At 42.6% G+C, this 17,063-nt stretch overlaps 2 protein-coding genes across 5 annotated transcripts in view; one reads left to right on the top strand and one right to left on the bottom strand.

The window, feature by feature from the left end:
* Positions 1-4,002: 4,002 nt before the first annotated feature.
* LOC110523820 (dematin) lies at positions 4,003-13,572 on the top strand. Of its 2 annotated transcripts, XM_036977503.1 has the most exons (16): positions 4,004-4,166; positions 7,509-7,554; positions 7,635-7,712; positions 7,933-8,004; positions 8,277-8,357; positions 8,455-8,499; positions 8,658-8,754; positions 8,986-9,030; positions 9,131-9,265; positions 9,392-9,495; positions 9,746-9,866; positions 9,942-9,982; positions 10,070-10,115; positions 10,675-10,742; positions 10,872-10,952; positions 12,792-13,572. In XM_036977503.1, the coding sequence occupies exons 2-16, from the start codon at positions 7,546-7,548 to the stop codon at positions 12,903-12,905; spliced, it is 1,137 nt and encodes a 378-aa protein (XP_036833398.1). In that variant the 5' UTR covers positions 4,004-4,166; positions 7,509-7,545; the 3' UTR covers positions 12,906-13,572. The 2 variants fall into 2 exon arrangements, with proteins under 2 accessions (XP_036833399.1, XP_036833398.1); XM_036977504.1 differs by lacking the exon at positions 10,070-10,115 and having other exon boundaries at positions 4,003-4,166; positions 10,677-10,742.
* Positions 13,573-13,654: 82 nt separating this feature from the next.
* ppp3ccb (protein phosphatase 3, catalytic subunit, gamma isozyme, b) overlaps positions 13,655-17,063 on the bottom strand; it is a 28,331-nt gene continuing 24,922 nt past the window's right edge. For 2 of the 3 annotated variants that reach the window (XM_021602867.2, XM_021602865.2), the window contains one exon: positions 13,655-15,204. In XM_021602867.2, coding sequence (XP_021458542.1) covers positions 15,038-15,204 — 167 coding nt within the window. In that variant the 3' untranslated portion in view covers positions 13,655-15,037. The remainder of the gene's footprint in view (positions 15,205-17,063) is intronic. The other variant, XM_021602866.2, reaches the window with a different exon arrangement.

The raw sequence follows: 17,063 nt of genomic DNA, 5'->3' as shown, positions 1-17,063 counted from the left end.
GGTGACGAGGTTGGAGGAGACAATGGTGTTGAACGCTGAGCTGTAGTCAATGAACAGCATTTTCACATAGGTATTCCTCTTTTCTAGGTGGTTGAGGGCAGTGCAATTGAGATTACGTCGTCTAGTGATCTGTTAGGGTGGTATGTACATTTGAACGGGCCTAGGGTGTCTGGGATAATGGAGTTGATGTGTGCCATAACCAGCCTCTCAAAGCACTTCATGATTACAAATGTGAGTACTATGGGGTGATAGTTATTGTGGCATGAAGTCTTAGATTTCTTGGGAATAGGAATTTTATGTTTGACATTTTAGTAATTTAGTAGACACTCTTATCCAGAGTGACTTACAGTAGTGAGTGCATACATTTGTAATATTTTTTCATACTGGGAAAATTCATAGACAGAGCTATGGATGCAGGATGTTTTTTTCCCCGCCATGTACACCCCTGAATATTTAACATGATCTTTCACTGGAATATTCTCAATGGATTGGTCATTTGAATTATGCAGGGACAATACTTCACATTTACTGTATTTAAGTTTGAAAATGTATGCACTCATGTAAGTCGCTTTGGATAAAAACGTCTGCTAAATTACTCAAATGTAAATGTACGTTAAGTTCCAGACCAGAAGCTGAAGAGAATGATTTGATAGTGTTAAGTACAATAGATGACAGCTTTACACACTCTTGGCATTCTTCAACCAGCATCATGAGGGATGATAGTCCTACAAATCGCAAACCAGATGGGATGGGTTATGCTACAGAATGCGGTGGTAGCCATGCTGGTTAAGTGTGCCTTGAATTATAAATAAATCACTGATAGTGTGACCAGAAAAGCAACCCACATCATCACACCCCTTCCTCCATGCTTCATGGTGGGAACCACACATGCAGAGATAATCCGTTCACCTACTCTGCGTCTCACAAAGACACGGCGATTGGAACCAAAAATCTCAAATTTGGACTCATCAGACCAAAGGACAGATTTCCACAGGTCTAATGTCCATTGCTCGTGTTTATTTGCCCAAACAAGTCTCTTCATCTTATTGGTGTCCTTTAGTAGTGGCTTCATGGTTCTCACCCCCTTCCACAGTAATTATGACAACTTCCAGAGGACGTCCTCCAACCTATCAGAGCTCATGCAGCATGAACTGACATGTTGTCCACCCAATCAAAATATCAGAGAATGAACACTGAACGCATAATCTACAGCTAGCTAGCACTGCAGTGCATAAAATGTGGTGAGTCATGACTCAGAGAGAGAAAGACAACAGTTTTGAACAAATTCATTTATTCCGAAATGAAAAGAAGCGAGAGAGAAAGACAGCTAGCTATATTTAGTTGTATTTTTAAAAAACTTTTACTTTGATTTGGCTAAATAATCTGGCTGTAGACTGTAATGCGTAATTGTAGCTAATGGGTTTACTGACGCGTTAGTTCTAGTAGCTATGTTGACTATGACTTGACAATGATGTAGGCTGTGTGTAGTGGTTATAAAGGTCATGATATGAAGGCTTGGCTTGGAAAGGTTTTTTCGGCGCCTCAAAGTCATGCGAAGAGAAAAGGTGAGAGGAGGAGATGCATAGATAGTTGTGAGAAGGAATTATATACAGTGCCTTGCGAAAGTATTCGGCCCCCTTGAACTTTGCGACCTTTTGCCACATTTCAGGCTTCAAACATAAAGATATAAAACTGTATTTTTTTGTGAAGAATCAACAACAAGTGGGACGCAATCATGAAGTGGAACGACATTTATTGGATATTTCAAACTTTTTTAACAAATCAAAAACTGAAAAATTGGGCGTGCAAAATTATTCAGCCCCCTTAAGTTAATACTTTGTAGCGCCACCTTTTGCTGCGATTACAGCTGTAAGTCGCTTGGGGTATGTCTCTATCAGTTTTGCACATCGAGAGACTGACATTTTTTCCCATTCCTCCTTGCAAAACAGCTCGAGCTCAGTGAGGTTGGATGGAGAGCATTTGTGAACAGCAGTTTTCAGTTCTTTCCACAGATTCTCGATTGGATTCAGGTCTGGACTTTGACTTGGCCATTCTAACACCTGGATATGTTTATTTTTGAACCATTCCATTGTAGATTTTGCTTTATGTTTTGGATCATTGTCTTGTTGGAAGACAAATCTCCGTCCCAGTCTCAGGTCTTTTGCAGACTCCATCAGGTTTTCTTCCAGAATGGTCCTGTATTTGGCTCCATCCATCTTCCCATCAATTTTAACCATCTTCCCTGTCCCTGCTGAAGAAAAGCAGGCCCAAACCATGATGCTGCCATCACCATGTTTGACAGTGGGGATGGAGCGAGAAGTAAGAAGCAGAGTACTTCATTTTTCTTTTTTTCTTTACTCCGTTGTTGGGTTTGTTGTCTCTTGAATCCTGTCGGATTCTTTTTATGAAAAATGTATTGAGAATACGCTCTTCTCGCTGTGTTGCTTTTACGCCAAACATAACATTTTGCATTGTTGCCAAAAAGTTCAATTTTGGTTTCATCTGACCAGAGCACCTTCTTCCACATGTTTGGTGTGTCTCCCAGGTGGCTTGTGGCAAACTTTAAATGACACTTTTTATGGATATCTTTAAGAAATGGCTTTCTTCTTGCCACTCTTCCATAAAGGCCAGATTTGTGCAATATACGACTGATTGTTGTCCTATGGACAGAGTCTCCCACCTCAGCTGTAGATCTCTGCAGTTCATCCAGAGTGATCATGGGCCTCTTGGCTGCATCTCTGATCAGTCTTCTCCTTGTATGAGCTGAAAGTTTAGAGGGACGGCCAGGTCTTGGTAGATTTGCAGTGGTCTGATACTCCTTCCATTTCAATATTATCGCTTGCACAGTGCTCCTTGGGATGTTTAAAGCTTGGGAAATCTTTTTGTATCCAAATCCGGCTTTAAACTTCTTCACAACAGTATCTCGGACCTGCCTGGTGTGTTCCTTGTTCTTCATGATGCTCTCTGCGCTTTTAACGGACCTCTGAGACTATCACAGTGCAGGTGCATTTATACGGAGACTTGATTACACACAGGTGGATTGTATTTATCATCATTAGTCATTTAGGTCAACATTGGATCATTCAGAGATCCTCACTGAACTTCTGGAGAGAGTTTGCTGCACTGAAAGTAAAGGGGCTGAACAATTTTGCACGCCCAATTTTTCCGTTTTTGATTTGTTAAAAAAGTTTGAAATATCCAATAAATGTCGTTCCACTTCATGATTGTGTCCCACTTGTTGTTGCTTCTTCACAAAAACATACAGTTTTATATCTTTGTGTTTGAAGCCTGAAATGTGGCAAAAGGTCGCAAAGTTCAAGGGGGCCGAATACTTTCGCAAGGCACTGTATACAACGAGCAACGTGATGACACTGTTTTTATGTGGCTGCTGTGAACGTGAACTGTGTTTGTGTGTGATAAGGGGTGTATTCATTCCGCCGATTCTGTTGAAAACAAATGCTTCAACGGAAGCAAACGAAACGAAACTGAGATAAAAAATACCTGAATTTGTCCAATAGAAATGTACATTTGCAACTGTTGAACTAATGATTACTGTCAGGATCAGCTAGATGCAGGCAAGAGTCTGCAAGGTGGTATTGAATGTGTCACTCACTGTCTGTCACCTTAGGTACTCAAAATCCACTATGTTGTAAACTTACATTCATAGGCTAGGTTGTAGAAACCTCATGATGGGCACAGGGGAAATTCGAGTATCATGTAGTAGACTAAACCTGTTGATGTTGCATTGAGCTGGGTTAATGGAATATGAATGACATTCATCCAATATGCTGTAATAGAAATAAGGCCATGCTCATAAAAAAACTGAATCATCCTCCCTCATCTGAAATGGCACCAACCGCCACTGGTTGGGTGGGGATGATGGAAGACTAGAGAATAGAAGAAGAGAAGAGAGGAGGAAGCTACTAGATTGAGATGCAGCCCAGGGGCAGTCGCTTTGCAGCCAAAGCCCCGTTTTAATACACGCACTCACGCACGCGTACATCCTCCCTTCCTCCACTGTCCTCTGTGTCTAGGAGCGCCGTTAAACTGAAAGCCTCTCGCCCATGGCACGCGACTGATGGGATTCTGGCATGCTTGATCTGTTCCCATCATTATAGTTCGTGTTATTTTGTTGATGACGGCGGATCGATCGGTTTGATTGACAGGTAAAATCGGATTATTTGATTTCATTTTATTATTAGGCACGTTTATAAAAACATTGCATTTGAAAATCAACTAGGGCTATTGGCCCGAGGGCGTCCGGGAAGGATAAATAATGACCTATATCCTATTATCACCAGGGCTGATAAGCACATTTCATGTAAATAATTCAAGCATATTGTTTTGCTACGGGCAGCTCTTTGTCTCATTCCCCCTCGTGCGCATTTATCGACGGAAAGCCGTATGACGTGATTATTATAGTCTTATTGGATAGAGAGCCTATAATATGATAGGCTTACATGATATATTACTAATAGGCTGCTATAACCTAAATGAGCCTATGTTCATCTGGTGCGTTGGACATGCTTATCTATTTTGAGGCTATATTGTTATACATCTTTATCATAGAAAATATGACTCCTTGAAAGCGACTCCAAACTGGATCTTTAATCAGACAAGGGCACCAGCCAGCCCACTCGGTGATGTTGCATGCTGCGCATGTTTACGCGGCCACTCTATTGCGAGCCCTACGCGTTCAAACCAGGCCAGCCATCTGACTGTGCTTAATTAGACCTTGTGTGTGTGTGTGTGAGAGAGAGAGTTTACTGTTAATTTCTGATTGCTTATTTCACTTTTGTTTATGATCTATTTCACCTGCTTTGGCAATGTAAATATATTGTTCCCATGCCAATAAAGCCCATGGAATTGAGACAGAGAGAGAAAGAAAGAGAGAGAGGAGAAAGTGTGTGTGTTTTTTGGGGCAGTGGCCATGCAGGATGTGGTTCTAAAGGAAATTCCTCTGTGAGCAGGGTTGGGAACTTGAGTCTGTCCTCAAGGGCACTGTCCACAAACAAACAACCCTTAACCCCTCCAACCCGTAAGCACTTATGTAGATCTGAACAGATTGGATAGGTATAAGCAATGCCTATAAGAGGGCAAGGTGGAGCTATTAGCTCTTCTATTACCCTATAGACTAGACCCCATCTATATTTTACTGTGGCGTCTGCGGCCTGCCTGCTCCCTATAGATCTCCTAAGCCGGATCCACTCTCAGAGCAACAGATCCCAGGCCAGATCCCAATAGATCAATATTAATCTGCTAACACAGTTGGCAGAGAGCTCAGAGCTGCCCCTCACTGCTGTCTACACACTGTACCAATGTGTGTGTGTGTGTCTGTGTGTTTGTGTGAGAAAGGCGGAAGGAGGGACTGGGAGAGAAAGAGGGGAAGACAGAAAGGGAGAGGGACATAGAAAGCCAGAGGGAGAGAGAAAGCAAAAGAGAGGAGGCCTCTCCAAAGTGATGATCCCCAGTGTGGGGAGTGTAACCGTGGTGATGGCTGGCTGGGCGTCGGCCTGACTGGCAGGACTGATAAACAGTTCAGTTAGAGAGAGAGCGGGAGGAGGCAGGAGAGGGGGAGGGGGAAGGATGGAGGTGGGTGCCTGAATCTTTAAGGAATGGTTTTAACAAATCTGACAAACAAGTGCACTTCAGAGAGAAGGTGAGGCAAACCAGAACCTAGCCAGGGAGAGGGGAAATGGAGAGAAAGGGGAGTAAAGAGATCGATGGGAAAGGAGGGTAAGAGGATGAACAGATCCTTCAGCAGAGGAATTCATCCCTCTACCCCCACTCTCCTCCTTCATTCGCTCTCCCTCTCTCTCTCTCAACATTTCTCTCTTTCTTTAACCCCTAGAGCCAATGTCCGATCCACAGTGCAAATCTAATTAGCAAAATACAAAAATCCCCATCAAAATCCGTTGGTTTAAATTAGAGATATCTATTTTGTTGCATTAGATGCATCAATCCACCGCATCCGCCGATGTCGCCCTTCCGTATCTGCGGTGAAAGGTGGCAGAGCTACAGCGGTGTTTTTCAGACCACGAGACATCCTGAAAATTGGTCTTCTCACGAAAACGTCTGTAGCGGCTGAACGGTTTGGCCTACAAAATATTATGACCCCGTCTAATGGAGTCTCTCACGAAGACGTACATGTTGGTTGTTTTGCTCTAGGACAAACACAAGCCTCACAAGCCTCATCTGAAGATACCCCGGTACAAGTTGAAAAAATGAATGGAATATATATGGAAGTAGTTTATTGCTTAGAATAAAGGGTTAAAAAGGTGTAAAAAAAACCATGTTGTTTCCTGATCTTTCTTTTTTCTCTCAGATATAGGACAGACACTTCACAACACACTTCCTTTACATTTTTTTCTAGACTATCTGTTGTTCCATGTAGTGAATCTGTTATTCAATAGGTTTCGATGGGCTAATAGCATTAAGGCCAAATTCAATGTTTCATCAAATATTTTTTGTATATATTTTTTTTATACATTAAGGGGTCTTAAAATAAAAAATCACATAGCTAAATGATCCTTGGTATGACCATCTTAAAATAATTCCATATGTTAACTTAGCATGCCAAGGGAGTCATCATGCACAAACAAAAATTGACAGAGCAAAATATTTGTATAAAAAACATAAAATAATTTTGTGTTTCATGATTTTACTTCAATTCGCAGGATGCTGAATGTATCTCATCGTAGAAAGCATCTGAGCGAGCGAAACATCGCTGTCTCTGTATGTGTAGGCGATTCTATCTGAGTATGACATTGTTGCTGTCAGTAGCATTGAATGCAAGGGAAGTCAGCGAGCATTTGGCCTCCCTTAGTAAAAAAAAGTATAAAATAACAGCCAATCAGCGTTGAGCTAAACTGAATGAGCTCAACTGTGAATGGTCATGGCGCACCAAAAACAAAGTGTCAAGGGAAGCCATTTTGGATTTGGCGTCACTCCAATCACGTTACATCAAGAGCAATACGTCATTGACAGAAACAACTTGAATTGTTGCATCTCATTGTGCTTTGTGGACAAGTTGTTCTCCTGTTTTGTGATGAAACAAAGGTGTGGTTGAATTTATTTCACGGTGTCTTCTTATTGTCTCGGCCTTAGGCCTATGTATCACGGTCGATAGGCATATGAACTAACAGGTTATAGAGCAAACAACGCAATTATCACAACACATAGGTTGTAATATGGCTTTTTGTTTTCTGGATAGACTTCCCCAGTGATTTTACCCACGCAACGCCACTGAAGAGAATCTTTGTTTTCATCACATACAGCCAGAGGGTGCGTGTGTCACACTATGTCGAGTGACTATTGAGGGCAGTGGTTTTGGGCTGTGTGTGTGTGAGACTGTGTGAGTGGGATGTTGTTGTGAGGAGCTTGTGGATGCAGTTCACAGTGGCAACAATATCCTCCATCAGAAAGAAGGGCTTTATGAATCTTGATTCTTATCTACATCACTGAGTTGTTCCGCTCCTCCTAACCTCCCTCTATTTTCTCTCTCAAAGCCATCTGGTTTAAACCACAGGAGAGATTTTCACCATCATGCAGAAGGTAACACACACACACACATATGTCTTCCTCTGTGTAGGTGAAGGGAGGGGTTAGGTATGATTTATAATGTCTGTGTGTAGGTGGAGGGACGGCCAGCCCCGGGGAGCATATCCTCCTCCTTGCGGGGTCCAAGTGCTCCTGGCTCACCCAGCATCATGGTGAGAGACACAGAGACACACACACACACACACACACACACACACACACACACACACACACACACACACACACACACACACACACACACACACACACACACACACACACACACACACACACACACACACACACACACACACACACACACACACACACACACACATAGCACCAACACACACACACATAGCACCAACACACACTTTCTTGCTCTTCCTCCAGGCCCGTGTGAATGACGAAGTGGTGGAGTACAGGGATCTTGCTGCTCTGCCCAGAGATAAAAGTATTCTACAGGTAGGGTCTGTGTGTATGTGCATGGTGTCTGTGGGGGGGTATGTGTGTGTGTGCATGGTTTCTGTGGGGGGTATGTGTGTGTGTGCATGGTTTCTGTGGGGGGTCTGTGTGTGTGTGCATGGTTTCTGTGGGGGGTATGTGTGTGTGTGCATGGTTTCTGTGGGGAGGTCTGTGTGTGTGTGCATGGTTTTTGTGGGGGTATGTGTGTGTGGTTTATTGGTGCATGTGTACGTGCGTGTTTGTGATTCAACGCTGTCTGTGCTATTCTGTAGGTGGAGAGACCAGATTTGATGACCTACCAACCCCACCTCACCTTCTCACCGCTAGACGCGCCGCGTACGCCCCGTAGAGAGGTACACACACACTTCGTGTTAGAGTAAGTAACTCATAACGGCTGTATAAAAAGGGGGGAGAGTGGGATGTGACTGTGTTCTCCTCTTCCTTCTCCAGAGATCCCTCTCTCCTTCCTCCATCTCTCCTCCTCCCTCTCCTGAGGTAAGACACTTCTGTGACCCTCTCTCCCTCTCCTTCTCTCCCCTTCTTCTCTCCCCCTTTCTTCCTCCCTTTATTTCTCTGTGTTGGGTGGGTCTTTCTTTTAATCCAGTTACCCAGCAGTAGTAACTCTCTTTCTCTCTCTCTCTTCTCTCTCTCAGCTGAAGGAGTATAGAGAGGGGGGAGGGTCTCCAGGAGGCTCCACATTGCAGCTCCGAAAGACAGCCACCCCTGTACAGCAACACTTCCACACGCCAGGTACACACACACACACACACACACACACACACACACACACACACACACACACACACACACACACACACACACACACACACACACACACACACACACACACACACACACACACACATACACACACACACACACACACACACACACACACACACACACAAACAAACAAACAAACAAACAAACAAACAAACACAAACAAACACACATCTACTTTTCTTCTGTGTTTTATTTTAGATAATGGTGCCAACATCTACAAGAAGCTGCCAAATTTTAAACAGGGTACAGTATATTTGTTTGAGATTGTGTGTGTCTGATAATTCTAAGAGTGTGTGTGTGTGTGTATCTTTGCGTGTCTAATTCTTTCTCTGCCTGTCTATAGAGGTCAGCAAGCAGCACGTGATGGCCAGCATCATCCAGTCGTCTATGTTCCCAGCAGCTCAGAAACCAGACCCCAACCTGCCCTCAAAGATAGAGACAGAGTACTGGCCTTGTCCTCCTTCACTGGCTACTATGGGTAACGCGCGCGCACACACACACGCACGCACGCACGCACAGACACACACAGACACGCACACACGCACGCGTGTGATTGGAGAGGTACTGGTAGTGTGTGGTCTAATCTCTCCTGTTGTTGCCACAGAGATCGAGTGGAGGAGGAAGAAGGAGGAAGAGGAAGAGGGGAAGGATGAATTTGAAGACCTGACTGATGACGCCAAGACACTGCAGGAGCAGGAGCTCCACAAGGTAACCCATCCCACGGAGACCGTCTTATAAGTGCTTTCATAACGCCTTTTCAGCTATGTATAATGCATTATAATGCAAAACCCGTCTTCACTAGTCAATATGTATTGATTGATGGTGTGTATGTCTGCATGCACGTGTTTGTGTGTGTGTGTGTGTGTGTGTGTGTGTGTGTGTGTGTGTGTGTGTGTGTGTGTGTGTGTGTGTGTGTGTGTGTGTGTGTGTGTGTGTGCGTGCGACGTGGGTGTGCCAGATCAAGTCTAACCTGGGCAGGCTGATCCTGAAGGAGGAGAAGGAGGAGAAGGAGAAGGCTCTACTTGGCATTGGACGCAGGAAGACTCAGTCACTGCCAGACAGAACGCACATGCACACCAGTAAGTTACAGTCCAGTGTGTGTGTGTGTGCGTGTGTAAGAACCTGATTCTGATTGGTTGCTCTGATTACTACAGGTTCCTCCTTGAAGTCCTCCTCCCGCTCAGGTCTGACCAGGGTGAGTATGTGTGTGTGTGCGTGCGTTGCAGTAGGTGTATGTGTGTGTGTTTGTGGTTGATAACTTACGCGTGTTACCTCTATGCAGATGCAGTCAGCAGAGTTCGCTATAGAGGGGGATCAGGGTAGAGCAGGTAGGCTATTAGCATGTGTTACAAAAGCACTTGTGGTAGTGAAGTTGGGCCCACACAAGCAAGTTCGCCAATATATATATATATATTTAAGTCTATATTTATGTATGAATATAACTATTTCACTCTCCTTTCTTTTGTCTCTCCCTGTCGTGTTGTGCAACTGAAGAGGTAAGAGGTTAGGCCGAGATTCATTTTGATATGCGCTAGATCTGTGTAATAGCATGCTTGACCTTTAAAGGCAATTTCTAATTGAACCGATGTCTTCATTGTCTACAAGCACGATCCGATTGAATCCCGGACGTGTTTTCAAAGCGACTCTTCCCTCTGCTCAAGTCATATCTATCTACCTATATTTCACTAACGGTGTGTGTGTGTGTGTGTGTGTGTGTGTGTGTGTGTGTGTGTGTGTGTGTGTGTGTGTGTGTGTGTGTGTGTGTGTGTGTGTGTGTGTGTGTGTGTGTGTGTGTGTGTGTGTGTGTGTGTGTGTGTGTGTGTGTGTGCGTGCGTGCGTGCGTGCGTGCGTGCGTGCGTGCGTGCGTGCGTGCGTGCGTGCGTGTGTAGAATGGAGAGGCACCGCGGGAAAGGATGGACAGAGGAAACTCACTGCCAAGTATGCTGGAACAGACGGTGAGCACTAACACGCACTATGCACACAGACAAAACCCCACTAAAATCACAGTGAAATTTCTTTAAAATACTAAATTATTTTCCATAAAAAAAAAAAAAGACCCAGCCAACACTGTGTTTTCTCCTCAGATCTACCCATATGAAATGCTCATAGTCACCCATAGAGGGCGCCGCAAGCTTCCGCCGGGCGTGGACCGTACCAGGCTGGAGGTTTGTGTGTGCATGTACAGTTGAAGTCGGAAGTTTACATACAATTAGGTTGGAGTCATTAAAACGCGTTTTTCAGCCACTCCACAAATTCCTTGTTAACAAACTATAGTTTTGGCAAGTCGGTTAGGATATCTACTTTGTGCATGACACAAGTAATTTTTCCAACAATTGTTTACAGACAGATTATTTCACTTATAATTCACTGTATCACAATTCCAGTGGGTCAGACGTTTACATACAAGGCTTTAGAAGTTTCTGATAGGCTAATTGACATCATTTGAGTGGATGTATTTTTATTTTTTTATTTTTTTTGTTTTATTTTTTATTTTACCTCTTTTTCTCCCCAATTTCGTGGTATCCAATTGTTGTAGTAGCTACTATCTTGTCTCATTGCTACAACTCCCGTACGGGCTCGGGAGAGACGAAGGCTGAATGTCATGCGTCCTCCGATACACAACCCAACCAGCCGTACTGCTTCTTAACATAGCCAGCCGCACCAATGTGTCGGAGGCTACACCGTGCACCTGGCAACCTTGGCTAGCGACCGGCCCGGCCCAGTAGTCGCTGGTGCGCGATGAGACAAGGAGATCCCTACCGACCAATCCCTCCCTAACCCGGACGACGCTAGGCCAATTGTGCGTCGCCGGTTACGACAGAGCCAGGGACTCTGATGGCACAGCTGGCGCTGCAGTACAGCGCCCTTAACCACTGCGCCACCCGGGAGGCCCAACTGTGGATGTATTTTAAGGCCTACCTTCAAACTCAGTGCCTCGTTGCTTGACATCATGGGAAAATCAAAAGAAATCAGCCAAGACCTCAGCAAAAAAATGTAGACCTCCACAAGTCTGGTTCATCCTTGGGGGGCAATTTCCAAACGCCTGAAGGTACCACATTCATCTGTACAAACAATAGTATGCAAGTATAAACACCATGGGACCACACAGCTGTCATACCACTCAGGAAGTAGACACGTTCTGTCTCCTAGAGATGAACGTACTTTGGTGCGAAAAGTGCAAATCAATCCCAGAACAACAGCAAAGGACCTTGTGAAGATGCTGGAGGAAAAGAAAAAAGAAAAAAAAAAGATCGTACTTTTTGGAGAAATGTCCTCTGATCTGATGAAACAAAATAGAACTGTTTGGCCATAATGACCATCGTTATGTTTGGAGGAAAAAGGGGGAGGCTTGCAAGCCGAAGAATACCATCCCAACTGTGAAGAGCGGGGGTGGCAGCATCATGTTGTGGGGGTGCTTTGCAGCAGGACAGACTGCTGCACTTCCAAAATAGATGGCATCATGAGGGAGGAAAATTATGTGGATATATTGAAGCAACATCTCAAGACATCAGTCAGGAAGTTAAAGCTTGGTCACAAATGGGTCTTCCAAATTGGCAATGACCCCAAGCATACTTCCAAAGTTGTGGCAAAATGGCAACAAAGTCAAGGTATTGGAGTGGCCATCACAAAGCCCTGACCTCAAACCTATAAAAGATTTGTGGGCAGAACTGAAAAAGCGTGTGTGAACAAGGAGGCCTACAAACCTGACTCAGTTACACCAGCTCTGTCAGGAGGAATTCACCCAACTGAAATAAATCATTCTCTCTACTATTATTCTGACATTTCACATTCTTAAAATAAAGTGGTGATCCTAACTGACCTAAGACAGGGAATTCTTACTAGGATTTAATGTCAGGAATTGTCAAAAACTGAGTTTAAATGTATTTGGCTAAGGTGTATGTAAACTTCCGACTTCAACTGTACGTATGTCATTTGTGTGTTACTACTGAAATGTGTTAGTTTGTGTGTGTGTGTTACTAAGTGTTTGTGTGTTCTCTCCTCAGAGACACCTTTCTCCTGAGGACTTTGAGCGTCTGTTCGGAATGCCCATTGCTGAGTTCGACCGCCTGTCGCTATGGAAACGAAATAATCTGAAGAAAAACGTTCAACTTTTCTAGCAGGAAGTGACCTTATCCGTCAGACAGGAAACAGGAACCGCTGCACTGCCTAATGAAGAATACCACACAACAAACTATCACTCCCTAACTATCCATATCACATACTAACTTATCCTATATCATATCGTACACATATTCTTCTATCTGTATGTTCCTTCGTATCCTTTAGTCGCCGCTAGCTTTACTATAGAGCATCAGTATAGAGACAAGCCTGACCCTAACCAACCCTATCATTTGCAATGAGAATCTCCTAGTATCTACTGCCTCCCTACCCCCATACACAGACGCAACCGCCTACACACACAATACATATTATGGCTTTTAATACACTCAGAAACTGGAAATATTATTTTCATGATAAATCCATGTACATTATCAGAGATCTTGTAAATGTGGTTAATGATTGATCGATTGGGATCTTTGTCTTCTGTAACGTATAAGTTCTTAATTCATGTTAATGTGTTACCCAAGATTGAGGTTGACCAAGAGAGATTATATCTTTTAGTCTCGCAAAACAGTAGAGCAATCTTTTTTCCCTGTGGAACATCAGAAATGACTAACATTCCAATCCCACATCGAACCAAGGACCAGACCCATAACCCCTACCTGACAACCCTACAGTGTATATGCCGAGTTTAGAAAATTAATAAAATATGAATAAAATAAAGCTGTGTTTATTTTTTTTGTAGAATGCTAAATGTATAAAAGAAAAACTTGTTTTCAACAAATTCTACAAGTTAACAAAATTGTTCCTTTTCAGTTTTTATTGAATGGAGTGATACATCTACAGAAATCAGAGGCCTCGCAGTACAAGTACTTGACAAAAAAAAAACATATATTTTTTTTATTCAGCTATTAAGAAAAACCTTGATTAAACAATCTCTGTACATTCTGTGAGATATGTTGAGGAGCTGGAACAGAAGTCAGAAACAAAATGAGGCCCCGGCCCCCCTCTCCCACCCCCTTACATACAGTACACCTCCACAACACCATTCTCTATTAACGCCCCCCTCCCCCACAACCAAAAACCCACACTCCAAACAGCCACTCGTCTCGCCGACTCACCTCCACTTAGTCATCATCCACCTACTCCCATCCTCTCCACACACAAACTTTTCACTCATACATCTTGCTCTCTCTCTCACACACACAATCTTCAACTCCTCCACTGGTAACCAACTGACATCTTCGCAAAGAGACAACTCTCATCTTTACTTCACCCCCCCCCCCCCCGGCTGATCTAGGTATAACGCCTAATTCTACTTTTCGTAAAAATAAAAAAAATAATAAAAACAAAGTCAAAATCACATTGAGAGAAGGGAACATTTATAATGTACATATATAATATAAATGTCAATACTCTGTCACACTATCATTGGCATAAGAAAGGATGGATTTAATGCAATGGAGGTTCCAATCGATTATTATTTTTTACTCAAGTGCTCTTGCTTGCTCTTTTTGGGTGGGACACAGACAGACACGGCAAATGTACTTTAAACTTTATCTTAGGCACCATAGCGTAGGTACTTCATATTTTAGGTACCATAGCCGAGATACTTTATATCTTAGATGAGTAAAGACCTTTATATGAGTTACAGCACAGGTATTCCTTTGCCAAGCACACAAAGTAGTAACAGATAAAAATGTGTTCTGAATATTATCCCAAATATCAACTCAAAATTACAAAATGGATTTGCCTTTTATTTAATACGGCAGTGAAGCCCCAGCCTAGGGCCAGTCTACATAGAAATGTACATTGTATATTGAATCGTTATGTATCATTTATAGAAATGTACACTGTAGATTTAATCATCATGTGTCATTTGTTCAGATTCACTTTTAAACTGATGACATTAGATTCATTCTAGATGAAATAAATAAACATGATGTTGGACTGATTCTCTGGAGGCCAAGTAAGAAAGACCCATCCTACTGCCCCTCACAGAGAGAAGAGAGGGAGAGAAGGAGAGGAAGAGAGGGAGAAAAGAGAGGAGAGAAAGAAGAGGAGACGAAGAGGAGAAGAAGAGGTGACAGTGAAAAAAGAGAGGACAGAAGAGAGGGAGAAAGGCACAAGAGAAAAAGGGAGAAGAGGGAAAAACAGAGGGAGAGAGTGAGGGAGGTGGGCCAGGTGTCTAGGCCTGTGTGTTGGTCCCGTTCTTGTCGGGTGGGGCGCTGGCTGTAAGGTTGTTGGAAGGGGGAGGAGCATCTTGGCGGGGGGGCATCCTCTCATTGACCCTGTCCAGACCTCGGGCCTCCTCAAAGGACTGGATCTTATGCTGCGGGTTGAACCCTTGGATGGCTGGAGGAGAGATGTAGAGTTTAGCATCAGTGCAGGAACCCAACACACACCACAGTTGCAGGGTATAAAGAGGGTAAGGGGGATACAACTCTAGGTTGGGATGATGCTGGGTAAGGGAGGTATATGGGTAAAGAGAAAGGATAAGGTACTAGGTAGTGGTCATAAGTATAGTCTAATATGGTAATGTTAGGTTGCTAATACATGATAAACTAGTATAGTTTAATATGGTAATTTAGTCACTAATACATGGTAAACTAGTATAGTCTAATATGGTAATTTAGTCACTAATACATGGTAAACTAGTATAGTCTAATATGGTAATGTTTACCATGTATTAGCAACTAAAGTAGTATAGTCTAATATGGTAATATTTAGTCGCTAATACATGGTAAAGTAGTAGAGTCTAACATAGTAATGTTTAGTCACTAATACATGGTAAACTAGTCTAATATGGCCATGTTTAGTTGCTAATACATGGTAAAGTAGTATAGTCTAATATGGTAATGTTAGGTTGCTAATACATGATAAACTAGTATAGTGTAATATGGTAATTTAGTCACTAATACATGGTAAACTAGTCTAATATGGTCATGTTTAGTTGCTAATACATGGTAAAGTAGTATAGTCTAATATGGTAATGTTTAGTCGCCAAAACATGGCAAACTAGTCTAACGTGATAATGTTTAGTCGCTAATACATGGTAAACTAGTATAGTCTAATAGGGTAATGTTTAGTCACTAATACACGTTAAACTAGTATAGTCTAATATGGTAATGTTTAGTCGCTAATACATGTTAAACTAGCATAGTCTAATATGGTAATGTTTAGTCGCTAATACATGTTAAACTAGTAGTCTAATATGGTAATGTTTAGTCGCTAATACATGTTAAACTAGTATAGTCTAATAGGGTAATGTTTAGTCGCTAATACATGTTAAACTAGTATAGTCTAATATGGTAATGTTTAGTCGCTAATACATGGTAAAGTAGTTTAATATGGTAATGTTTAGTCACTAATATATGGTAAAGTAGTTTAATATGGTAATGTTTAGTCACTAATATATGGTAAAGTAGTTTAATATGGTAATGTTTAGTCGCTAATACATGGTAAAGTAGTCTGATATTTTATTCAAATGGCACTCGCCAATCTGAGCTCTTTGTTGCAGGTGCATGGTAACATGAGAAAAAAGAAGAAACCTGCACACTGCTCTTGCTAGTATCACTGTGATACTAGAAAGAGCAGTGTGTGGGTTTCTTCTTTTTTTCTCAGACGAGAGAGGTTTAGTTGTTAGACTTGGTGGTTAGAGGTAAGACACTTACTTCAAGAACATCAAGGCAGCATGGGCAAACAAACGAGAGAGATTGAGACCAGGTGGAAGAGAAAAAGAGGGAGTGCAGGGGAGAGAACGAGGGAGTGGAGGGTAGAGAAGGAAGGAGTGGAGGGGAGCAAACTGGCATAAACAGTCTGATACTTTAAGGTCAATAGCCTGATATTTTGTGTTGCTAGTTAAGCTAACAAAAAAAAAATAGAAACACTGTTTACATGGTGGTTATGTAGATCAATACTGACTAATGGGCAACATTTTGTCCACAAAACTGCACTTAACCCTGTTAAAAAAATACCTTAAACCCCCTAAGGTTGATGTCCCCGCCCCCGGGGAAATCAAATTAGCATAATAAATAAGCTAGAGACGTTAAATGTTTTTTTTTTTTTTTAATCGATGCAACTCAATCCACCGCATCTACCCATGTCGCACTTCCGCATCTGAGGTGAAAGTGTTTGTCAGACCATGAGACATCCCGAAAATTGGTCTTCTCAAAAAATCCTCTGTAGCGTCCGAATGGGCCTACAAACTATTA

Source organism: Oncorhynchus mykiss, chromosome 5, assembly GCF_013265735.2.
Source record: "Oncorhynchus mykiss isolate Arlee chromosome 5, USDA_OmykA_1.1, whole genome shotgun sequence".
Taxonomy (NCBI): domain Eukaryota; kingdom Metazoa; phylum Chordata; class Actinopteri; order Salmoniformes; family Salmonidae; genus Oncorhynchus; species Oncorhynchus mykiss.
Note: the sequence above shows the minus strand (reverse complement) of the source record. Positions and strands in the feature narration are given on the sequence as shown.

Bases quoted from the DNA above. Each gene is read 5' to 3' on its own strand.
- LOC110523820 (XM_036977503.1), top strand. The intron at 8,755-8,985 runs GTACACACACAC...GTTTTATTTTAG, and splicing joins GCAACACTTCCACACGCCAG to ATAATGGTGCCAACATCTAC. The intron at 9,983-10,069 runs GTGAGTATGTGT...ACCTCTATGCAG, and splicing joins CCCGCTCAGGTCTGACCAGG to ATGCAGTCAGCAGAGTTCGC.